General features: G+C 41.7%; 1 protein-coding gene across 6 annotated transcripts in view; it reads left to right on the top strand.

The window, feature by feature from the left end:
* LOC309859806 (zinc finger protein 25-like) overlaps positions 1-23,578 on the top strand; it is an 82,788-nt gene extending 59,210 nt beyond the window's left edge. Inside the window, exons 1-6 of one of the 6 annotated variants that reach the window (XM_082720913.1) lie at positions 541-2,710; positions 3,385-3,550; positions 8,365-8,453; positions 17,932-18,028; positions 20,054-20,117; positions 20,574-23,578. In XM_082720913.1, coding sequence (XP_082577039.1) covers positions 20,637-21,623 — 987 coding nt within the window. In that variant the 5' untranslated portion in view covers positions 541-2,710; positions 3,385-3,550; positions 8,365-8,453; ... (1 more) ...; positions 20,054-20,117; positions 20,574-20,636 and the 3' untranslated portion in view covers positions 21,624-23,578. Of the gene's footprint in view, positions 1-540; positions 2,711-3,384; positions 3,551-8,364; positions 8,454-17,931; positions 18,029-20,053; positions 20,118-20,573 lie in introns of those variants that run through there. The other 5 variants (XM_082720911.1, XM_082720912.1, XM_082720914.1 and 2 more) reach the window with 5 other exon arrangements.
* The last annotated feature ends 1,256 nt before the right edge of the window (positions 23,579-24,834 follow it).

Genomic DNA, 24,834 nt, shown 5'->3' with positions numbered 1-24,834 from the left:
TCCCCTCTGGAGACTGTAGGTTTAGCGGACATTCTCCTGTCTCCCTCCCTAAGCTGGGCCTGGAGAACCCAGCCCAGTAGTACCTTTGAGAGCAGGAGACAATCCACTGTGCAGCTGCCGTGTGTTTTGTCCACCCACCCGGTGGCACAGCCCGTTCCCGTGCACTCCCAGGCATCAAGCAGATGGCCCGGGAAACCCTGCACATCAACCCATGAGACCACCCTGCTATCCTCCAGCTTCTCTCCTTCTAAAAACAGCTGCATTTTGACCTCTGACCTTTCCTCTCCGATTTTGTCATGTCCCTCGGGAAGAGGAGACCGGCAATTCGTTCCCCTCAAATGTGGTGCCTGGGTCACACCAAGATTCTCCTGATCCAGGGACAGCAGTGTGGCGTGTGACCTGTGTGTTGTCCCTGTAGGACTGTGTCTAAAATGGGCATTTAGAAAGAGTACGGTTTTCTGAATGTCGGAGCACTTTAAGGAAGGCAGCTTCCCCACGAAATCCCAATGAAATCACCCAGACAAACAAACAAACACAGGCATCCAACCGGGAGGAGGAATCAGAGGGTGGAGAGGAAAAGCCAAAGAGAAGAAGCCAGCTCGAGAGAAGAGAATTGAGAAAATCGATAGGCACATACCTGTACAACAGCAGTTAAGATTCCCCATCGTGGGGACCTTTAGTCCTGTTCACCCAACTGCCAGGGGCTCGGCTCACAAAGTGACAGTTGAAATGGAACTTAGGATGCGTGTTATCAGGTCACCGTGGCGATGGCTCATGACAGAACTCTGAGGGTGAAGGCATCCCTGCACACTGTGGGGTCATGGAAGGAAGTGGGTTGGGGAGGGGTCGATGGATGATGGGCAATTAAGGCACTTGTTGTGGTCAGCTCTGAGTGGTGCAGAGAAGTGAGGAGTCCGTGAGTTGTACTGCAGAATGCAATACTGCGCTGTATGTTAACTACCTGCATTTTTGGACATTAAAAAAAGGAGACTCCTGAGGGCACCTAGGAGACTGAAATGTTCATTTTCCTATCTGCTACTCTGGAAAACTCCTATTTTTACGAGATTGTTTTACAAAGTCTCTCCAAGTGTTCTTGGGTGGCTCAGTGACTTAAGTATTGGCCATCGGCTCAGGTCCTGCTCTTGGAGTCCAGGATCAATTTTAGCATCAGGCTCCCTGCTCAGCGGGAGTGTTGCTCCCTCTGCCCATCCCCCAAGTCCTGCCTGCTCTGTCAATAAAGGACCCTGAAATTACTCTACTGGGTATTTACCCCACAGATACAGATGGAGTGAAAAGAAGGGCCATCTCTACCCCAATGTTTATAGCATCAGTGGCCACGGTCGCCAAACTGTGGAAAGAACCAGGATGCCCCCCCCCCCCTTCAAAAGACGAATGGATAAGGAAGATGTGGTCCATATACTCTATGGAGTAGGATGCCTCCATCACAAAGGATGAATACCCAACTTCTGTAGCAACATGGACTGTCCTGGAAGAGATTATGCTGAGTGAAATAAGTCAAGCAGAGAGAGTCAATTACCATAGGGTTTCACTTCTTTGTGGAGCATAGCAAATAGCATGGAGGACATGGGGAGATGGAGAGGAGAAGGGAGTTGAGGGACATTGGAAGGGGAGGTGAACCATGAGAGACTATGGACTCTGAAAAACAACCTGAGGGTTTTGAAGGGGCGGGGGGGTGGGAAGTTGGGGGAGCCAGGTGGTGGGTATTAAGGAGGGAACGTATTGCATGAAGCAACAGGTGTGGTGCAAAAACAATGAATACTGTTTCGCCGAAAAGATAGAAAATAGATAAGTAATTTAAAAAGTACGAAAATATGTAAAGGGTTTCTTGCAGGGCCCCCCTCTCCAGGAAGGCCCTGTGTGCCTTCCAGGAGCCCCTTGGAGCCAAGGGTTCCTAGTATTGTCTGTGGGGCGGACTGCCTGAGCCACGAGCTAAGGATGCAAACATACGTCTGTCATTTTTCAGTGAGCTGCATTAATGTGGATCGCAAGATGCCCTTTCTGCAGGGGACAGAGATACCTTTGAAAACCCTGAATTCTCTGTGCACGTTCGATTTCATAGGCCCTTAGTGCACGGACCTCCCTCTTGCCTGCCCCCCATCTTCCATTTCTGGTCTGCAAGGAGGGTCACCCTTTGTGAACAGCGGGTCATCTCCAGCACCGGATGGCACCTCCGGGGCCTGCATACATGGCACACACATGTGGTGTCCCTGCATGGACACAGAGGATGAGGCATCTGACAGCTGGGTAGGACCCTGCTGCCGAGGTCAGTCTGTGCACTCTGGAGTGTTTGGACCCAAAACCTCTCTGCTGGTTTCACCCCTTGTGCGTGCACTCCCGGGAGCTTGGCATGCAGGGGGCCACATCCATCTTAAGTCCCTGCAGGCCTGGCCACTGCCATGTGGTCTCTTGGAAAGTGACCATCAAGAACTCCTTGGCAACAACCCAGGGGATAGTAGGCATTTACAGGCAGCAAATATAATGTGATTTCTTTACAACAGTTTCTACCTGGGGCACCTGGGTTTCTCAGTTGCTTAAAAAAAAAAAAAAAAGTTGCCTTCGCCTCAGGTCCAGGCCCTGGGATCCAGCCCGAGTCAAGCTCCCTGCTCAGGGAAGGGGCACCTGCTTCTCCCTCTGCCTCGGCCTGTTGCTCGGCCTACTTGGGAGCGTTTTCTCTCTCTCTGCCAAAGAAGTGAGTAACATCGTTACAATATAAATTAACAAGTTAATAGAAATGATATGTAAATGAAGATATTTTATGAGTTCTGCAACATCATATGATGGGAGGGATAACAAAACCAAACTAATAACAGCATGTATTTACACACGACAATACATTCGTCATGCTGCTTCAGGTAACACAATTCTACCCTTTGGCCCAATTGATATCTAAATAGATCATTTTTCTGGCACAGTTTTGGAAACCTCTCTTAATGGTGTTCTGAAAATACGTACTTTTAAGAAGTTAAGTTTTGAATAATACCCAGTCACCTCTGTCCTTCTGGCAAATGTCGGATAACAATTAATTGGAGTTTACAACTTGGCGAGGGTTTCCTTGGCGGTGGTGGTGTGAAGACAAGTCTAGCTATTTCGAGTATCTTAGAGACGACAATGGAGAAAATTGGATGGATTTCTGACGTTCTGTCAAAATATACTTTTTTTTAAAGATTTTACTTATTTATTTGACAGAAATCACAAGCAGAGGCAGGCAGAGAGAGAGGAGGAAGCAGGCTCCCTGCTGAGCAGAGAGCCTAACATGGGGCTTGATCCCCAGACCCTGGGATCATGACCTGAGCCAAAGGCAGAGGCTTTAAACCCCTGAGCCGCCCAGATGCCCCTTGATTCTTTTTTTTTTTTTTTTTTTAGGATTTTATTTATCCATTTGAGAGAGAGAAACTGCAGCAGACAGAGGGAGAAGCAGGGCACCTGTGGACCAAGGAAACCGATGCAGGATTCGATATCAAGAATTTGGAATCGTGATCCAAGTCCATGAACCACCCATGCATCTCTGATTTGGTTCTTCTTACGTCTTGTATGATCCTGTTACCATCCTTCTACTTTACTTTCTCAACACTGTGTGTGTGTGTGTGTGTGTGTGTGTGTGTGTGTGTGTGGTGTGTGTGTGTATGTGTGTAAGCTCCTTCAATGTCCTTATCTACTAATGATGCCATCAGTTTCACATCCAGACTCATTTCTATTGATTCTCTCTTTATTAGAGATCACACATTTCTGTTTGTTTGCATGTCTCAGGACTTTTAGATTTGATGCCAGACATTGTGAATTTTATTCTATGGGTTACTGTTACTTTGTATCCCTCTAAAATGTTTTATCTTTGTTCTGGGATGCATTTAAGTTGGAAACACTTCAAGCTTTTTGATACTTCTGTTTAACGTTTTTAGGAGACTCCCAGAAAGTCTCTGGTCTAAAGTTACTGTGGCCTTACTCCTGCAGTGGTGCCTTCGGAGTGTTTTGCCATATGTCCCACGTGTCAGGAGACCTTTCCACTCCAGATGGGTGAAATACAAATTCTCCCCAGCCTGTGTATTCTGAAGATTGCTTTGATACTCCTTTCTTGGGGTCCATCTCCCAACCTTGGGTCGTTTCCTTCTGCCCACGCAGTGGGCAGTCACACCCAACAGAACTCCAGAACTCTCCCTCTCTTTGCAGCTCCTCAAATCCTAGTTCAGCCATCACGTCCCAAATGAGAGTCTGTGGATTTCTTTTCTCCCCAAGAGAAGTGTTTATGACTTAATCTCCAGTTTTTCAGCTTTTCACTTTACCTAGCATTATGGCATGTCTCTGTTTTATTTTGTATTATTCCTTGAGGCTTACAAGTTACCTTTCAATAAATTGCAAGCCCCTTGAGAGCAGAATACATGACACACCCTTTTCAAAGTCCCCACTGCACATCACAAAATGTGTAGTGCGCACACGGTGCATCATAAAGGTCAATGGAATGAATGAATAAAGGCATTTGTCATATGTCCTCATTAATTAATGTGGGAGAATTTGGGCCTCTGTCTAACATTGCAGGAAAATGAAATACATTTTCCAATAGTTGTTTTTGCTCAGCTTTCTCCCCCTCAGTCTTTCTGCATAATTTCACGAGTGACAGGAAGGAGGGCATAATAAGCACATTCATTAAATTTGTAGAGGATTCCAAATCCAAAGGGAATTGTAATCTCAAAATATAAGATTAGGGTTAATTCTATCCTTGGCAAGTAGGATGAGCAATCACAAAGTAAGTAAAATTAAGTGAAACTACAAGGTATTAAATTTTAGAAAGAAATTAAGCCACCTGCCATGATAGAAATGGTTGGAACCATGTAAGATTGTAGAAACTATAGTGAATCACAAGCTGAAAATGTGTCAAAAATGAAATTTCCTGTTGTTATAAGATGCTTTGTAAAAGTGGCAAAGATAATTATCCTTTTACAGTCATAATTGTACAACCCTTATAAAATCCTGTGTCAGTTTTTGAGGTCTGTTTTTGATAGCATTAGAAAATATAGGGTTTTAAGATGAAAGCTATTAAATTGTTGCAAATGGAACCCATGAAGAGAACTTATTCCCTTTTTCACTTTTGCTCTTTTATTTTTCTGCAAGAACAAGGTGCATGTACAGCAAATTAGCTTCCTGTAACAAAGAAAACATGCAAACAAAAAGTAACAACCACTGCCTATAACTGAAACCAAAGCACTAGCCTTAGCGTTGGGAGACAGTAAGTGAGAAACATGACACACTATTATGAACATTGACTAGCATTTAAGTGGGGGCTGCACTGACCTCTTCCAGGCATGCAAAAGAGTGTCTAGCATTCAAATAGCTTTTTTAACTTTTCAGTATATCATAAATATAATATCTAAACCTCACAGTGAATTTGTGAAATATTATTTCCATTGTACAGATGACAAAATTGAGTAGTTTTTTAGAAACTTTTTATAAGGATTTATTTAGTTATCTGATAGAGAGAGTGTTGGGGGTAGGGCAGAGGGAAAGAATCTCAAGAAGACTCCTTACTGAGTGTGGAGTCCAATGCGAGGCTCGATCTCACTTCCCTGAGATCATTACCTGAGCTGAAATCAAGAATCAGATGCTCAACTGACTGAGCCACCCAAGCCCCCCTAAAATTGAGTGATTTTGAAGACATGAACCCCATTTTAAGTCAGGTGGCTAAGCATCATAGTCTAGACAGAAATAGCAATCTGTACAATACTGTGTCAAATGAACAGTAATCCCAAATAAATATGGTGTAATATTTTGAAAGCAACCAATGTGCTATGAAATGGAAGATGGTAAATATTATTTTATGTGGCCTGGAGATTGGACCCTCCTGAAAAAGTACTCTTAGGAATTCCCATGAATTCCTTCAGTATTCAGGGGAAAAGAAAATGTATTAGTTATTTTCCAGATTGTGACACTAAGAAACCCAAAACGTTTGTCTTCCATGAGCTTTCTTCTTGGGGGTAAGTTGAGCATTAATATTATAAGCTTACAGTGCTGCCAACTCCTTCCCTATTGTGCATGGGTTAATGATTTAAGTGACTGTGCCACCTCCAATCACTTATTTATTTTTAGGTTGTTTTATTTCCTCTTTAGAAATGATAAGTTGGAGTACACAGGTGGCTAAGTCCGTTAAGCATCTGACTTGATTTCAGCTCAGGTCACGATCTCAGGTCGTGAGATCAAGTCCCACAGTCGGCTCCACACTCAGCACAGAGTCTGCTTTGAGATTCTCTCTCTCCCTCACCCTTTGCTCCTCCCCACACCACATGTGCTCATGCTCTCTCAAATAATAAATAAATCTTGAAAAACAAACAAACAAAAAACCAAACCAAACAAACAAAAAGAATGTTAAGTTAATGACAGGGTCCCTTGAATTTCATGTTGAAGATTTGGACCCAAAAAAGGATAATGAAATTGATGTGGACTTGGAAGAATTATGCTTTGTAAGCAGAAGACTGTCCGTGAGAACAGAAGGGAAAGAGGAGGGATTTAGCACAGAGGCTGTTTGGTAGATGAACCACGAGTGAGTGTCCACCCAAGGTGGATGCTTTCTCTGGGAGTCCCCGGAGCAGATCAGCTGCTCCGAGTTGTGGATCGGACATGAGACTTGGGTTTGGGACAGATGGGGCAGTGGAATACGTTCTGGATCTGAGGGGTTTCGTGCAGCTGCTGTGGGAACCCCACTTCTCAGAGTCCTTTCCTGTCCTTTCTGTGTGTGCCTGCAGTTTTTCTTCACAGAAGAGAATTTTGCTGGCTTGGGAGTGTTTGACAACAGCATAATAGGTTGATAAGTTAGGCTTCGTTAACTCAATAGAATATTTTTGGCAAAGAGAGGCTGTTCTGTAGCCACTTCTCCTCATATTTATCTCCTGGCTTGACAAATCCCGAACAGGTAAAGACATACTCCACATAGTTACTATTCAAAAGTCTTGTCCCGTGAGCCTAAAATTGCCTTTTGTGGGATAACAAGTACGATCATGTGAAGGAATTTGGTCATTCAGTTGACTGACCACCACTGGTGTGAAATTATATGACTCTAGAAATCCTTTTCTGTCATTTTACCATGCTCTGCAGCTCGGGAAATTCCGGGGTTGGCGGGGGGGAATTCCTAGGTCTGACTGGAAACATAAACTTATAACAGTCTGGAAATGAAAGAGACCCGGAGATCATTTTATTCCCTCATTCTAGAGATGAGGGTACTGTATCACACACAGGGTGCCTCACTCAGAATGTTCTGGAAGGTACTAGTGTTGTCGCCACTGTTCTGTCCTGGCTTCTCTGGAGAGATGTTGGTCTTTTACAGTGGAAGCCAGTGAACCTCTTTATAGGTCTCTCTCTATTCACGAAGCCTGGGAATCCATCTCTGTCCTCCTCATTGCTCTCCATTGCCTCCCAGGAAACCCAAAAGTCCCTTTGCCACTGGCCCCTGGGCCTCACTGGCTGTTTGTTTAAGTCAGCATCCCTATGGCAATAGGTCCTCTTCAGAGTCAGGTGCGGTTAATGCTTTATTATTTTCTAGTTATGATGTTTGTGATGCTAACTGTTTATAGCAACAGACAGTAGAAGCCTATGCAGACTTTATTTTGACAATCTGGCATTTGACAGGAATAAACGGAAGACACATTTTGAGGATAAAAGACCAGCAGTTTAATCTTGGTGTCACGGGTGTCAAGGTGGTCATAAAAATTGAAGGTTCCTTACCAAAAGTGGCTTTGTGGGGAAGAGCCCAGCTTCTGACTTTCACCCACTTTATTTGGTATAAGGCCGTATGAAACGTGGTAGAATGACCCTCAAGCAGAGAGTATATCTGGTATGCATTTATATGGTCAAATTGGAAGGGGTCGAATCAAACTAGTGATGCAATAAACTGAATAAAATGAGTATTTTCTTAACAAAAACCGATGCGAGAAATGGGAGAGAGGAAGTAAGAAGAAAAGGCTTGTATAAATAACTGGAATTCTGAGAGCTTATCACCAAATAGTCATGTTGTCCTACAGAGAAAATAAAATGCAGAGAAAACAAGAGGGAAAAAAGTACATGTGTCACAGCACACGGTCTCACCAAGGGTTACTGAAACCCACGATGAATAACCAAGGTCAATGTAGACTACCAATGCAGCATCATAAGTCAATGTATACTACCAATACTGCAAAGAGAGGAGTTTCAAACATTACCCTCTTCAACTTTAGGCTACAGTAAACGCTTAATGTTATTTGTGGTTTTGCTTGACATTTGTTGAGCAGGAATACTATTAATTCCTATTATTTATTGATTATCATGGGCTAGGTGATTTATGTGTTACGTTTGCCATGACCACACAAGATGTGTATTTTTTTGCAGGAGAGCAAGTGATTTGTAATTGATGCAATCAGATGGATCTATCTGGTTCCCAGGCTAACGCCATTTCCAGGACACCAGATCTTCCTTAGGTGTGTTCCGTAGTGTTTACAAACACTAATGTGTGTGAATCACTGGGGGTGTTTCTGACAGGCTCCGTGGCGATGTCCATGCTGGTGACCATGGGGACCACTCTTAGCACACTCACCACAAGTAGCAAAGTTCTAGAGTGCAGTATTTCCAGAGTATTTCTATAGATATAATTAAAACAAAAAATGTACTCTTAGCAAAACAGGGAAGATGGGGCTAAGCAGGACTGAACTGATCTTCTTACAGGTCTTCTTGGAGCTTTGAACTTGCTCATGTACATTGGGAACTGAAAGGAGAAGAGCATATATCCCATCTGTCAAATCTGTTTGGCTGCAGAAATTTTTTTCTCATAAAGCATACCTCAGGATCAGCCTTCACTTTCAAAGTATTGCTTTCCATCAGGTTGTTTCAAGGGAATGCCTTTTCTGGAAAATACTGAAACAAAGACTTGGTAGCAGTCAGAAGGGGGTAAAAGTATATGACCGTTATGATGCCTTGTGGTTACTGGAGTTGGGAAAGGATGGAGGGGCATGAGGAGGAGACGAGGATGAATAAAGTGGGACTTATGCCTTCAAGGAGAGCTCAGCCTGGTGAAAATACATGTAGAAAATCCACTGCAGGGCAGGATGAAATGAATTCTAAGTGTAGGTTTAAAAATAAAAAAACGGGGGCGACTGGGTGGCTTAGTGGGTTAAAGCCTCTGCCTTCGGCTCAGGTCATGATCTCAGAGTCCTGGGATCGAGCCCCGCATCGGGCTCTCTGTCCAGCAAGAAGCCTGCTTCCTCCTCATTCTCTCCGCCTGCCTCTCTGCCTGCTTGTGATCTCTGTCTGTCAAATAAATAAATAAAATCTTAAAAAATAAATAAATAAAATAAAAATAAAAAAACATGCAGCGAGAAATAGAGGGAGTAACTGTTTGTTCTAAGCTTTTGTTAGTAGTATTGGATTCTCGGTTTTTTCCTGTATCTGATGCTTCCTTTAGTGAAATCCTTAGATCTTGTGGAAATTGCTTGTTTAGGGTCAGAACATTTTCCAGATTGAACATTTTCCTGCATTAGAACTCTTGCCTTTCCCGACTTCTCTATGGGGGCCAGGCCAGAACATCAGTGATTTTTTTTTTCTCCCCAGAACGTGTCATGCATGATTTTACACATCAGTGTTCTGAATTTCTTCTTCAATTCAGCTATTTTATGGGGGTGGGCGGGGAGTGGTGAGGACTTAGATCATTCCAGAGGAGGAGGTCTGGGGCAGTCAGTAGCAAAGGGCACTCTGCATTACCACCTGCATGTGGCACCCTTGGGTGGCCATTAGAAAGGGCTTTGTTGGGGCACCTGGGTGGCTCAGTGGGTTAAAGCCTCTGCCTTCGGGTCCTTGGGATCGAGCCCCACATCGGGCTCTCTGCTCGGTGGAGAGCCTGCTTCCTCCTCTCTCTCTGCCTGCCTCTCTGCCTGCTTGTGATCTCTGTCTGTCAAATAAATAAATAAAATCTTTTAAAAAGGGTGGGGGGGCTTTGTTTGTCCTAGCCCCTAGTTCCCCTGGATCTGATCTCAGAAGTCTCAAGCAAATGCATCTATGTCGCTCTTTTGTCAGCCAGAGCTAAGAACTCTGGTTCTCCCAGACAGAGACAGCCACAGGATCTTTGCTTTCAAATGGAAAGTCTGGTTGTATGATTGCTGACCTATTCAGTATGTAGAACAGTTGTATAAACCCCATGTTCCAAGAGGAGTCATGACATTTTGCTGTCAGTTTTGCTGCTGTAGCTCTTCTCTTTCTAGATCACTCTGTCATTCCATCACTTTTTCTCCTCAGGATCTAGAATCATTTGTTTTCAGTTTACCTATTCTTTTGGACATTTAGCTTTCTTTTGATCAGATTCTGTCTCTTATGGCACCTCCTTTTCTCTTAAAAATTGCCATGATAAACAGCAAACAAACTACAAATGTGGTATCTATCGCCTCATTTTTTTTTAAAGATTTTATTCATTTATTTGACAGAGAGACACAGCGAGAGAGGGAACACAAGCAGGGGGAGTGGTAGAGGGAAAAGCAGGCTCCCCACCGAGCAGGGAGCCCAAGGCAGGGCTCTATCCCAGGTTCCTGGGATCATGACCTGAGCCAAAGGCAGATGCTAAATGAATGAGCCACCTAGACATCCCAGTATCAACTCATTTTTTAAAGTGTTTTTTGATTTAAAAAAATTTAAAAAAAATAATAAAGTGTATTTTGGATTTTAGAGCATTCTGGTTTAATAGTCACAAAAGCTCTGTATTAAAACATGTTGAACATGCTTGGAGGGTACAGCTGACCCCCATGGCATTTTCAGATTTAGTAATTTTTATTTTGGCCACATGTGGTTCCTCAGATTCAATGAAAGTTCGTGGCACCTAGATCCGAATGGTTCCAAAGGCCGTGGGTGACCCTAGACAGTACCAGTGTCTCTCTGTATCCATATGACTTCGTAGTCTTTTGGTGATCTGAGTGTAATCAGTAATGCCTATGACATAGAAAATTTAATTCTTTGTGAAAAATGGCCATCAAGTGAAAGAAATAATTTTAACAAAATACGAAATATGTTTAACTTGTGGTATGAGGATATACACAGGAAACACGTGATTTCCTATGAAAATGTGATGCAGAAAAAGGCACCTGAATAAACATCTCAGTACTCTCAATTTGAGGGACTCAGGGATGTTAGCCTCAGGAGTGTGTTACCCACCTTTCTGTGCATGAGGGAAAGCATTGTAATGAAGGTGGCTGCCTAGGGGACCTGAGGGAAGGCTCACAATGGGCAGGAAGGTGGAAAGACAGCAGGCTTTAGATGGCCACACAAGGAACTGTTGGGTTTAAATAGCTGACTTTGGTAATACAAAGAATCACAAATCTTAGTTCACGATCTTGCTTGTCACAAAATGGAAGTGCATGTGTGAGTTTCACATGGCTGTGTCATAAAAGTGATGTTCAGGAAAATATGCTGCCTTAACTTCACATTTCTGTTGTTGTTTATTCTTCTTCTCGGGGGTGAGTTACGCACCTTGTGATTTCAGGAGCATTTTAAATCCAGAAGCACTTACAACACCCCTTCGACCTTGACTTTATCCAGTTTGGCCTTCTTGGTATTTCTTGCTTCAGTTCTAACACTTCTGCCCATTCTCACCTTCGGGCTTTCCTCATCTCTGGCCTGGATGATAAGAACAGCCTCCTAATTGATCCATTTGTCCTAAGATTCCTTACTCAGACCCCCCTACACACTGCTACCAGGATTCTTTCCCAAAAACAAAATGAAACAAACCTTAATGATAATCTGTTCATACAGCAAATCCACTTCTAGAAGATTCTCCTCACACATAAGGGTATGGATGTATGTATCCAAACATTTGTTCCCATTTTATTTGTGACAAAACAATTGGGTGACTTAAGTGTCTATCATATGGAAAAAATGACATTTTTTCTAATGCCTACCTAATATACCAGAAATCAGCGAACTTTTTCTGTAAAGAGCTAAATAGTCATATTTTAGGGGTTTCGTGCTATATGATCTCTGCCATGATTACTTGACTCTGCTCTTACATCAGGAAAGCAGCCACAATGATGGGCACCTTTGGGTAGCTCAGTTGGTTAAGCCTCTGACTCTTGGTTTCAACTCAGGTCATGATCTTGGGATGGTGGGATCTAGCCCCACATCGGGGTCTGTGATTGGCATGGAGTCTGCTTAGGATTCTCTCTCTCACTCTGCCCCTCCCTTGTGTGGACTCATGCATTCTCTCTCTCTCTCTCTCTCTAAAACAAATAAGTAAATCAAATCTTAATGAAAAAAAACAAAAAAAGTGGCCAAAAAGATGATACATAAATAATGAGCATGACTGTGTTCCAATAAAACATTATTTGCAAAAGCAGAGACATGATGATTTGGCCCCTAGGCCTGAAGGTTGCCAATCCCTGGCATAGATTACAGTATGTATATTAAGGATAATAAGATAGGGGTACCTGGGTGGCCCAGTTGGTTAAGCAACTTCCTTTGGCTCATGTCATGATCCTTGAGTCCTGGGATTGAGTCCCACATCAGGCTCATAACTCCATGGGGAGTCTGCTTCTCCCTCTGACCTTCTCCCCTTCTCCCTCTGACCTTCTCCCATCTCATGGTCTCTCTCACACTCTCTCTGTCTCTCTCAAATAAATAAATAAAATCTTTAAAAAGTAATTGATGAGAGACTATGGACTCTGAAAAACAATCTGAGGATTTTGAAGGGGTGGGGGGTGGGAGTTTGGGGTACTAGGTGGTGGGTATTATAAAGGGCACGAATTGCATGGAGCACTGGGTGTGGTGAAAAATAATGAATACTGTTATGCTGAAAATAAAAAATAAATTAAAAAAAAAAGTAATTGATGAGATGTGCTGGCAGGGAAGGAATAAATAGATAAAATAGATGGTACAGTATGCACAAAAAAGAAAAAGTCCAGAAGAATATACACCAAATAGTACTAGGAGCTCTTCTGAGAGAGGCTAGATAGGAAGGCAAGGAAATCCTCCATTTTCATATACTTCTGTATTGTTTAAACATCCACCTGGCTATGTATTATATTTACATTACAGAAAAATACTGAAATGATGAATCATCTGAAATCTGAGCCTCTCTCTCCACTGGTAAAAGACCTCCTGTTGTTTTGCATTGTCTATAGGATAAACTATAAGCAATTTACCATGATCTGGCCTGGCACTTGCTCTGGTCTCCTCTCAAATCAACCTGCCTGCTCTGCAAACCCCCTTACTCCCCACAGCACACTGGGCCATTTTTTTGTGCCTCCTTATCTGCACACATGATGCTTCCTTTTCTCTCTAGTCGGCTCCTTCTTGGCTTGTACTGCTCCCCCTTTCCTGCTCAGGGGGCAGGGGAGGGCAGTTTTTAGTGCAAGACAGGTGAGTGCTCTTCTTCCTATCTGTCACCGCCCCAGCTAGACGTCCCTTTCTTTTCTCCTCTCTCACATCTTTCCTGTCGCCTACAGGCAAAAGTTGCCCCCAACATTTTAATATGTAACTCTTTCCATTTTCATATCCCTGGTTAGCCTGGGTTTCATCAGGCGGCCTACTGTCTTGTCATTTCTGATTCTCCATCCTCAGCACAGAGCCTAGCACAAAGTAAAGACTCATTAAACCTACACACATGGAGACTTCTATTTAAGGAAATAGTTTAAGAATCTTATGGTTACAATGGGGAGATTTTTACACTGAAATTTAAAAATGTTCGGTGAAGTCTACAACAGAGACTCCTATGGAAAAATGTTTTAAATATCCCCATATTATTCATATTATTCATTAACGATCTGTAGGAGAAGGGTGCACATGTGGGTCTGCTTTCTTGTTTGTGGACTTGGGTGTTTTCAGCATCATCAAAGTAGCCAACACAAACATTGTAAGTCAAATATCCCAGTCTGAGATGTTGGTTTATAGCTATATTCACAGTGAATGTATTCAGCTGTAGTAATAGAATACCCTGTTAATGGGCTAGATAATGAGTGCTTACTTGTCTCAAATATGAAGTCTATAGGAAAGCAGGTGCGGATTTTTAATGACCAGCTCAATGCTGGCATCAGGGACAAATGTCCTTTTTCATCTTTAAACTTTTTATTTGACAGAGACACAGCGAGAGAGGTAACACAAGCAGGGGGAGTAGGAGAGGAAGAAGCAGGCTTCCCACTGAGCAGAGAGCATGATGGAGGGCTCATTCCCAGGACGCTGGGATCATGATCTGAGCCAAAGGCAGACACTTAACCACTGAGCTACCCAGGCGCCCCTCATCTTTACATGTACTATTTCTTAGCACATTGGCTTCCATCCCATTCTTTTTGCTTCATCGTTGTGGGCTTGATCAGCACCACAGAGAATCATGTCCATATTTGAGGCAGAAATGAAAGAATAGGAGCAAAAGTCCTCTGTTCTTGGTCTTCAAATTCTGAAAGAGAAGTCTTGACTAGCACTCTTTCCCTTACATTTTTTTTCCATCTTTTTTTTTTTTTAAATAAACATGTAATGTATTTTTATCCCCAGGGGTACAGGTCTGTGAATCGCCAGGTTTACACACTTCACAGCACTCACCATAGCACATACCCTCCCCAATGTCCATACCCCCACCCCTCTTCTCCCAACCCCCCTCCCCCCAGTAACCCTCAGTTTGTTTTGTGAGATTAAGAGTCACTTATGGTTTGTCTCCCTCCCGATCCCATCTCGTTTCATTTATTCTTCTCCTACCCCCTTAGCCCCCCACGTTGCATCTCTACTTCCTCATATCAGGGAGATCCTATGATAGTTGTCTTTCTCCAATTGACTTATTTAACTAAGCATGATAACCTCTAGTTCCATCCACGTCGTCACAAATGGCAAGATTTCATTTTCTTTTGATGGCTGCATAGTATTTCATTATATATATATATATATATATATATATATATATATATATATGCCACATCTTCTTTTTTTTAAGATTTTTATTTATTTATTTGAAGGCAGAGGCTTTAACCCACTGAGACACCCAGGTGCCCCACCTCATCTTCTTTTTTTTTTTTTTTTAAAGATTTTATTTATTTATTTGACAGAGAGAAATCACAAGTAGATGGAGAGGCAGGCAGAGAGAGAGACAGGGAAGCAGGCTCCCCGCTGAGCAGAGAGCCCGATGCGGGACTCGATCCCAGGACCCTGAGATCATGACCTGAGAGCCCAATGTAAGGCTTGATCCCAGGACCCTGGGATCATGACCTGAGCTGAAGGCAGTGGCTTAACCCACTGAGCCACCCAGGCGCCCCCCACCTCATCTTCTTTATCCATTCATCTGTGATGGACATCTAAGTTCTTTCCATAGTTTGGCTATTGTAGACATTGCTGCTATAAACATTTGGGTGCACATACCCCTTCGGATCACTACGTTTGTATCTTTAGGGTATATACCCAGAAGTGCAATTGCTGGGTCATAGGGTAGTTCTATTTTCAACTTTTTGAGGAACCTCCATGCTGTTTTCCAGAGTAGTTGCACTAGCTTGCATTCCGACCAACAGTGTAGGAGGGCTCACCTTTCTCCGGATCCTCACCAGCATCTGTCATTTCCTGACTTGTTAATTTTAGCCGATTTAGAAATGGGAATTATCTGATCCTTGCCTTGTCAGATATTCCTACCAATAAAAAGGATCAGGAAGGCTTTCTCTTCACAGAAAAAAAGGACAGTGTTACCACTCAGGCATTTCCTGATAGCTGCTCGGGGGTGGAGAGAGGGAGGGATTTGGGGAAGAGGAAATGTATTCCTTAAACCTGAGTGTGCAATAGTTCTGAAATCCTTCCTATCATTGGAGAGAGAATCAAGCTTCATGGGGCCAGAAAAAGGGGGTGGTCTGAAAGTAAAAGCCAAAAACCTCACATGTATTCTTCATATGAATTCTGTCCTTTTGGAGCTTTACTGAATTGAAACTTGGCAATAATTACTATTTGATATTTCTTCCTTATCTGACAGCCTCCTTTGTGTGTTCCAATTTGGGAGCATCCCTAGGTGAGTTTAAAAAAGAATTTAGATCAGTTTTGTAAATTGCTAAAATATCAAACAGTAAATTTATCTTTGACATCCACATAAATAATCCAGTAACAATTTTATATTTATTATTCAAGGAGTTTCAAGCTTGAAATTTTTCCTACATATTTCTCCAAGCATATTTGAACCTCAGCCTTGCACAATTAAATATCAGTCTCTAAAAAGTACTTATTTGGAAAACTCCAGGTACCCTTTTACTGTGTAAGACAGTCAGCTTTCTAGAAGATGAAGGACGATCTATGAAACCAATTAAGATTTCTACCTAGATGGGAGGGATTTTTGCAACTTTCAACCTAACCCAAAAGGATTCTGCTATGAAAAAAGGCTTAAAAACACATATTATCTTTCATAGTATGAACGAAGAAGTGTCCCAAATCTCCTTAAACAGAAAATTCAATTCGATTTTAGCTCGTATCTAGAACTTCGCAGATGTCTGCACAGAGTCCCTGCTGCAGTCGTTCCCCTTACCACCACCACCACCACCACCACCACCACCCCGCCCCCCGCCGCCTGTGTAACCATGGCAATACCCGGAGCACGTTTGCTCAAGATTTCTGTGTTCTGGTTTCAGGTGGAAGAAAGCATGGGGTGTTGTAATGGGCTGTTGTAAACGACAAATCGTGGACTAGATCATGTTATGGGACGAATTAACGTGCAGCATATTGCAACACTCGGAGTGTTATCCATGGAAAATGGAGCGGAGAACTGGATTATCCCAGAGCAGAATTTGAGGAGAAGCGGCCTGAGGTTTAATGCTGCTGCTGTTAGTGAGCGCAGAAGGGGGTGGGGAGTTTTTTGTTCAGTAGAGGTGAGTGTGTAAGAAGGGAAATTTGTAGGAAAGATTGAGCTAGGGAGGGTGCCTGTTGTAGCTTCTCAACCCTAAGAGGCTTTTTAACTTGCAGAGGTATTTGTAGACCTCATGTCCTAGCATACATGTTGTATGCATGTTGTAGTTCCAGAAGACTGATCAGTTTTACACAAAACTGTGTGTACTTGTTTAATTTGTGTGCTTGTTTGTTTGTTTGCCCATTCATTTTGTTTGCATTGTCTTCTCTGTTGAAAAAGGCACTAGGTGATGATTGGCCCCTGTATAGATTTCTCCTCTTCCCTCTATAATAGCATAGTAGAGTGGCTGAAAGCAGAGACCATGGAGCCAGACTGCCTGGGTTTAGGCCTCAGTATTCTCGTCTGTAAAATGGGGATAAAACTAATTTCTACCTTATAAAGTTGTTACAAAAGAGTACATGAATTAGTGATTTTAAAGTCCTTAAAACAGTACCTAAAACAAAATATCCTGGGGCTTTCTGAGTGGCTCAGTCAGTTAAGTATCCAACTTTTAATCTCAGCGCAGGTCTTGATCTCAGGGTCATAAAATCAAGCCTGTGTCATCGCTGAGCATGGAGGCTGCTTAAGATTCTCCCTTTCTGGGGGTGCCTGGGTGTCTCAGTGCGTTGAGCCTCTGTCTTCAGCTTGGGTCATGATATCAGAGTCCTGGGATTGAGCCCCACATTGGTCTTTCTGCTCAGCGGGGGACCCGCTTCCCTCTCTCTCTCCCTGCCTCTCTGTCTGCTTGTGATCTATTTCCCTGTCAGACAAATAAATAAAATCTTAAAAAAAAATATTCTCCCTCTCCCTCTGCCCTTCCCACCTCTCCCCCACCACCGTTCACTTGTGCTCTATCTCTTAAAAAAAATTTTTGTCTTAAGTAAAATTATTGCCTGTTATTAAGGAGATAATAATATAAAGGATTGCTCAGTATACACTTATCTCTGTTAACATGGCTACTCAGAACTAGATAAACATCTGCCAAGCCTAAGTGGGACCTTCAGTTGTTCTGCTAAAGCTGCATTTCCTCATCCTTCAGAATCCCTTAAATTTCAAGTGATCTGTATTACACACTTTCCCATTAATAGGTTACCATGTGAATAAGTCAAATGCAGTCTTCAAGCTGAAACAAGGAAAAGAAACTGTGGATATTGGAAGTGGAATTTCCATACTGGAATTACCCGGGTGAGTGAGGACCTGTGGCGCCTGTTGCTAGTGAGGTGGTTGGTGCCTTTTGCATTATGAAATATTTTTAGGCATCTTTTAAAATGTCCTGTAGTGGGGTGCCTGGGTGGCTAAGTGGGTTAAAGCCTCTGCCTTCAGCTCAGGTCATGATCCCAGGGTCCTGGAATCGAGCCCTGCATTGGGCTCTCTGCTCAGAGGTGAGCCTGCTTCCTCCTCTCTCCCAAGGATTCTTGGATCTGCATATGCAAGTACCATAAATCACACTTCCAGTTTTTGTTTTTCCACATAAATTCCTCCTTTGCCACACTTTTAAAAATAGACTTCTCTTTCCTATATATGAAATCTAATCACTGCCCAACCTCATCTTAGATTTTTATCTTTCTTCTAGAATTCCCTGTTACTGGAATTCTAGAACACTGTGATCTCAAATCTGATGATAAATTTTTCTCCGAATGTCCTTCCCTCCCTTTACTAACAATGAGATGCCTCAGTTATTTTCAACACCGGTTTTATTAACTTCCTTTTTTCTCTTTAAACTCTGAAATGTCAGATTATAAACCTTTATGCCTTTTCTCAACTACATTATTTCAGAGCTGATGCCTCCTTTTACATGTGATTTGTCTTTCACACAAAGTATTAATTATTATCCCTTCTAAAATCTACCACACCTTACTCGGGAGTATTGTAACACGAAGATTTAAAAAGCTAAAAACAAGCCAAAAGACTACTAAGATGACCTCGCTCTGCCTCTGTAAATGCTTTTCTTTTTTTTTTTATTTAAAGATTTTTATTTATTTATTTCTCAGTGAGCGAGCAAGCGAGAGCGAGCACAGGCAGACAGAGTGGAAGGCAGAGTCAGAGGGAGAAGCAGGCTCCCTGTGGAGCAAGGACCTGAGCCTAAGGCAGCTGCTTAACCAACTGAGCCACCCAGGCGTCCCTGTAAATGCTTTTCTTATACTCCTGACTTGTGTACTTAGCTGTTGCCGGGACCAGGAACAATGTCTGGTTTCTAGTAGTTGTTCACTAGGTATCTGTTGAGAGACTGAATGTGAATTTTAGTAAGAGGCAGGCACTGTCTTCTCTGTGCCCTTCACAGTAACTCCTGCAAGGGTTCCCCCTTTCCTAAGACCAGAGACACAAAGGATCTTGGTTCCTGAGTGTCCCAGTTAGCCTTGTCCAGGTTCTCATCAAGCAACATCTTCTGTCTTCCCCACAAATGCTAAAAAATTCCAGTCCCAAGCCTCTGCTCATAATCTTTCAGTTTCTGTCAAGCATTTAATGATGAATAAATATGAAGGTCAGTAAGTGTTCCAGAATGATGTTGAGTAATTCTTTAGAGATCATGTAGTAAATTGAAGCAGAGAGGTGGAAACTCAACTATGAAAACAGAAGACCAAGCCTGAGAGCAAGAGCTCAAAGTGTGAAACTGTTCCTCCACACACGGGGAAACTGGTGTGCGCAGAAAATCCCGTTAGCGTTGGCATCTGGATTGTTGTGTGCGGGTACAGAGGGAAGCAAGCAGAAGTTTACAGTCTGCTAAAATAACAAAGCAAATTAATTTTGAGCGACAAAGACCTGTTAGCTTTCCATCCAGTTTCATCTTTCCCCTGATATTCCAGTAGACATCGCTGTCTACTAATTTTTCTTTTCATCCGACTTCCTCTTTCTTGTCTGTCATGGGCTTACAGAATTCTGAGTCCCAAAGTCGTCTTCAGCAGCACTCTAAAGATCTGTTCTTCTCTGCTCCCTATTCTCCACAACCCCTTAACTTTTTCCTCCCAAGTTTTTAAAGCCATATTTTTTGTAAAGTGCTAGAAGTACTTAGGTTTATAACTACGTTTCTTCCTGGGTCTGATACCATAGTTGTTAATGTTTATGTGTTTTTCTAAACGAGTGGGTTAGAAGAAATTTGCATTTGAGAGTTCCTTTATTTGGGGAGATTGGCCTGAAGCCTAAGAATTAACGCTACAACCATACTAATAACATTGAGATTTATATAGTACTAAATTTTGGATTTCTTTATAGAAGATCTCTGGAAAGTTCATGACAGAGGAGCAAAATGCCAGGAAAGCAGAGCTGAAAATTCAAGGCAAGTCCAAGATTCTGATTTTAAGATTAGAAGCCTTGTAATAAGAACACGAGTACTGGAAGTGCGACCACACTAGTTCACACTAAATGTGAGAAATTAACACTGGAGTGCATTCCGAAGCATATAGCCCAAATGGGAAAGTTCTCTTCCGTAATGGAGATCTTATGTAGGACCAAGATATTCCAGCTTTGAAGTTGCCTTTTAATTCTTCTGAGGTACACAGTAAGGGAGGCATTGTAGATGGGTCTCAGACATTTGAGAGACTCTGTGCATACAATGCAAGGGAAGGTTCCTTCTACCAAATGGTAAACCACAGTGGTGTCAGAGATCATTCATAGTGGAGAAACTGTGAATCTACTCTATAGATTCTGTATCTCTAGACAGGAAAAGTCTCTAGAAATTGGGTTCTCAGCGAGTGTGCCTTAGACATTACTGAATTTGGAAATTTCTCCCCAGGAATGGAGAACTCACAAAACACCAGCAAACTCAAGCCAGAGAGAAAATCCATAAATGTAACGAATGTGGAAAGTCCTTCTGCCAGAAGTCTATCCTCATAATACATCAGCATATTCATTCAAAGGACAAACCAGGGAATGCGGGGAATCTGGCTCTAGAAATGGAGACTGCACAGTACAACAGAAAACTCCCACCAGAGAGAAAACCTATGAATGTAAAGAGTGTAAAAAAACTTTCTATCACCTGTCATCTCTTAGTAGACATTTGAGGACTCATGCAGGGGAGAAACCCTATGAATGTAATCAGTGTGAGAAATCGTTCTGCCAGAAGCCACACTTTGTAGAACATCGGAAAACACACACAGGAGAGAAACCCTTTGAGTGTCATGAATGTGGGAAGTTCTTCTATGTTAGGGCATACCTCATGGTACATCAGAAAACACACACAGGGGAGAAACCATATGAATGTAAGGAATGTAGGAAATCCTTTTCCCAGAAATCACACCTCACAGTACATCAGAGAACACATACGGGGGAGAAACCTTACAAATGTAAGGAATGTGGGAAATTCTTTTCTAGAAATTCACACCTCAAAACTCATCAGAGAACTCACACAGGAGAGAAACCCTATGGATGTAAGGAATGTAGGAAATGCTTCTACCAGAAGTCAGCCCTCACAGTACATCAGCGAACTCACACAGGGGAGAAACCCTTTGAATGTAATAAATGTGGAAAAAACTTTTACTATAAATCAGACCTCATGAAACATCAGAGAAAACACACAGGGGAGAAGCCCTACGAATGTCATGAATGTGGTAAATCTTTCTCCGTGAATTCAGTCCTCAGATTACATCAAAGGACGCACACAGGAGAGAAACCCTATGAATGTAAGGAATGTGGGAAATTCTTCTCTCAGAAGTCACATTTTATCATACATGAGAGAAAACACACAGGGGAGAAACCCTATGAGTGTCAGGAGTGTAGGAAAACTTTTATTCAGAAATCAAAACTTACCACACATCAGAAGACACACACAGAAGGAAACAGCTGAAAAATACTATGTATTGGGAACTTCTTTTGGAATTCATCCTTTAGAATAATTGGATAATTCACACAAGACAAAAAACTTAGGAATATCATCTATCTCAGAAAATTTTGGTCACAGTCTGCCTTGACAGAAAACAAAAGACACAGAAATTCTTTAAATCTATAAGGGAGAGTTTTGACAGCATGTCAGACTTAACTAAGTACCAGATAACTGACAAATTATAAAATCTGAGGGAGACCATTCATTCAGAAGTCCTACTAGATTGCAAAACACAGAAATCACATGAGAGAAATCCTATAAAAACAAATGAGTATCAGGAAGTTTTCTGACAGGGCAGCCATCAGTAGATGCCAAAGCTCACCTGAGACGCTCCTATCAGTCCCCTTCCTGAGCATTCAGAAACCGCTGACACCAGGTGCACTTGGAGCACTCAGAGGTGTAACTGCATAGACCGCCTGTATCGAGAAATGCTGCTTCCATGAACTGCAGATCCATGATGCCAGGCTAGAACCTTTGCAAGCATTCCAGATATGTGCAAGTTTCTTGACAAAAATTCAAGGAGAATCTGTACTGAGTGGGGTTAACAGATACACCAGAAGTCATGTTGCAGCAATTAGATTCTGAGGGGTTTTCTTTGCTTTTTGAGTTTTCTGTTTTGTTTTTTTTTTTTTAGGAAACCTACCAATGTCCAGACATTTTAAGCTTTTTTTTTTTTTTAAGATTTTATTTGTTTAACAGACAGAGATCACAAGTAGGCGGAGAGGCAGACAGAGAGGAGGAAGCAGGTTCCCCACTGAGCAGAGAGCCCCATATATGGCTCGATCCCAGGACCCTGGGACCATGACCTGAGCTGAAGGCAGAGACTTTAACCCACTGAGCCACCCAGGTGTCCCCATTTTAAGCTTTTTAAAAAGGACAAACACATTGAAAAAACCAGGTGACATCCTTGCACACATGTGAAGAATCCTTTAGTATGTAGAACTAATGTGACTCAGCACACTGCAAGACAGGCTGTGGATGTTTATGTGCCCGTGGATCCATCCGTATTTGTACATAAGGAAATATGTAGCTTTGGCTCAGTAGTTTTCATGAATGTGAACATACTTCACATTACGCCTGGGCAATGACTCCTCCTGTTACTCTAATGTGTATTTTAAATGTAATATTCTTTTAAAATTGTAACACTTCTTTTTCTCCTATTTTTTTGTATTTTTTAATGAATATAGACGTTACTGAACCAATTGTTAAGAAAGATCAGTGAATTTTACATTAGGGGCACATTTATTCATAAGAAAAGACAAATTATTTTTAAAAACAGCTAAAAATGCTATGTAAAGTAGTAGTATCTATCTTACTGTTGATATTTTAGCGGGGTGCAGAGCTATCTGCATTAGAATTTTGTATGTTTTAAGAATGTTCTTCACTGCCTTTTTCTTCAGAGTAGAAGCAACATTGTAGTGGTTAAGAGTGGGAACTTCAAAATCTTTTGGCCACAGCTCAAATTCCAGCATGGGGCATGCCACTTTACCTATCTGTGTCTCTGTTTCCTTTTCTATAAAAGAGAAGTGATAATGATGGGATTGCTTTGAGGTATAAATGAGTTAATATTTTTAGAGCACTTAGAATAGTGTCTGAGACACAAGAAAAGGACATGTTAGATACTATTATTATAATTGGTATTTCTTCAATAATGCTGGAGAAAAAAAAGTTTGCTACCAGCATTCACCACTCACTTTATTGCTGTAGTGCCTTGGTTTGGCTTGGTTGTGCATTTTCCCACAAGTGATTCAGATATTCAGATGGGACCCAAAGCCTGTTTCTGTAGCCTACAAGCCAAGAGTGGTTTTGCATTTCTAAGTGGGTGGAAGCAAATAAAGAATATTTTGTGACATGTGGAATTATATTCAAATTTCAATGTCCATAAATAAAGTTTAGAACACTATTAGAACACTAATAAATATCATTTGTCTCTTTTGCCTGAGGCTACCTTCAGCACTACAAGAGAAGAGTTGAGTAGTTTTGACAGATACCATATGGCTCACAGAGCCTACCCAGCTACTGTCTGGCACTTTATGAAATTAAGTTTTTCTGTTACTTAGAGCTGAAAACACCACAATCAATGTATATGATGTACTTTTCTGTATGTTATGTTTCAGAAATGATGCAGACAGCAATTTGTGGATGGGTGGTTTTGTGCAGTGTATTTATTTTGTACGTTGTATTTATATGTTAAACACCTAAGCATTTGAATTTTTTCAAATAAGTGTGTTTTATTTGTTGAACTCTTATAAAATTGAAACATTTTCTGATGGAATGTAGTGGTACGTGTATAAAATAAACATTGTCTAAATTAAATCAAATTGTTAATTGGTCCTTACTTAAAAAACACTCCCTTATTTTCTTCCAAGTCAACGGCCAGTGTTCCCTATATCATTTTATAATTTTCTCACTATCCCATGAGCATCTTTGTCATACTTAACTAGCATAATCTAGTAACAAAAACCTTACAGTACCCAACTCCACCAGCTCCATTACTAGTAACCTACATTACGAGTATTACTAGAGTACTAGCAGCATTATTTTATTGCCTAAACTTCCTGATTGCTAAGTGCCACTCCGATCTGAATCCTGCCACTTTTCTGCCCCTTCCAAATGAGGACTTTATTGAAGCTCAACTTCATAAACATGGCTTGATTTGTCTGCTGTTGACCACTAATGAACACCTGCTTGTGATACTCAGTAATTACTTTGTCGTCTATGTAACTTCTGAATACTCAAAGAGAGTAGAGTAAATACTGTTACCAATACTCTACCCAATACTAACAGGAGCATGCCATCTTGCTTATAGCTATGCCTTTGGAGAAGTTCTTTATTTCAACCTGCTGTGGGAGCAAATATGTTTCCTAATTTCCCCTGGCTTTTCAATCAAAAATGAAGAAGAATTGCTTTTTGCCCTGAAACAAATAATACATTATATGTTAATTAAAAAATCACTGCTTTTTGAGGAAAATCTAATAACTCTGTCAAACCTGTCATTAAGAATAAAGTCTGTATTGACCTGTACCCCTGGGGCAAATAATACATTATGTTAATAAAAATAATTAAAAAAAATAAAGTCTGTACTAATGAGAAGACTTTAAAGATACTCTGATGAGAATAAAATATTCCTGGCCTTCGAAGTCTAGAAGGGTGGAGAGAGACTGCTTGCCTCTTG

The sequence above is a fragment of the Mustela nivalis genome (genome assembly GCF_964662115.1).
Source record: "Mustela nivalis genome assembly, chromosome: 2".
NCBI lineage: Eukaryota > Metazoa > Chordata > Mammalia > Carnivora > Mustelidae > Mustela > Mustela nivalis.
This window is presented reverse-complemented; position numbering and strand designations above follow the sequence as displayed.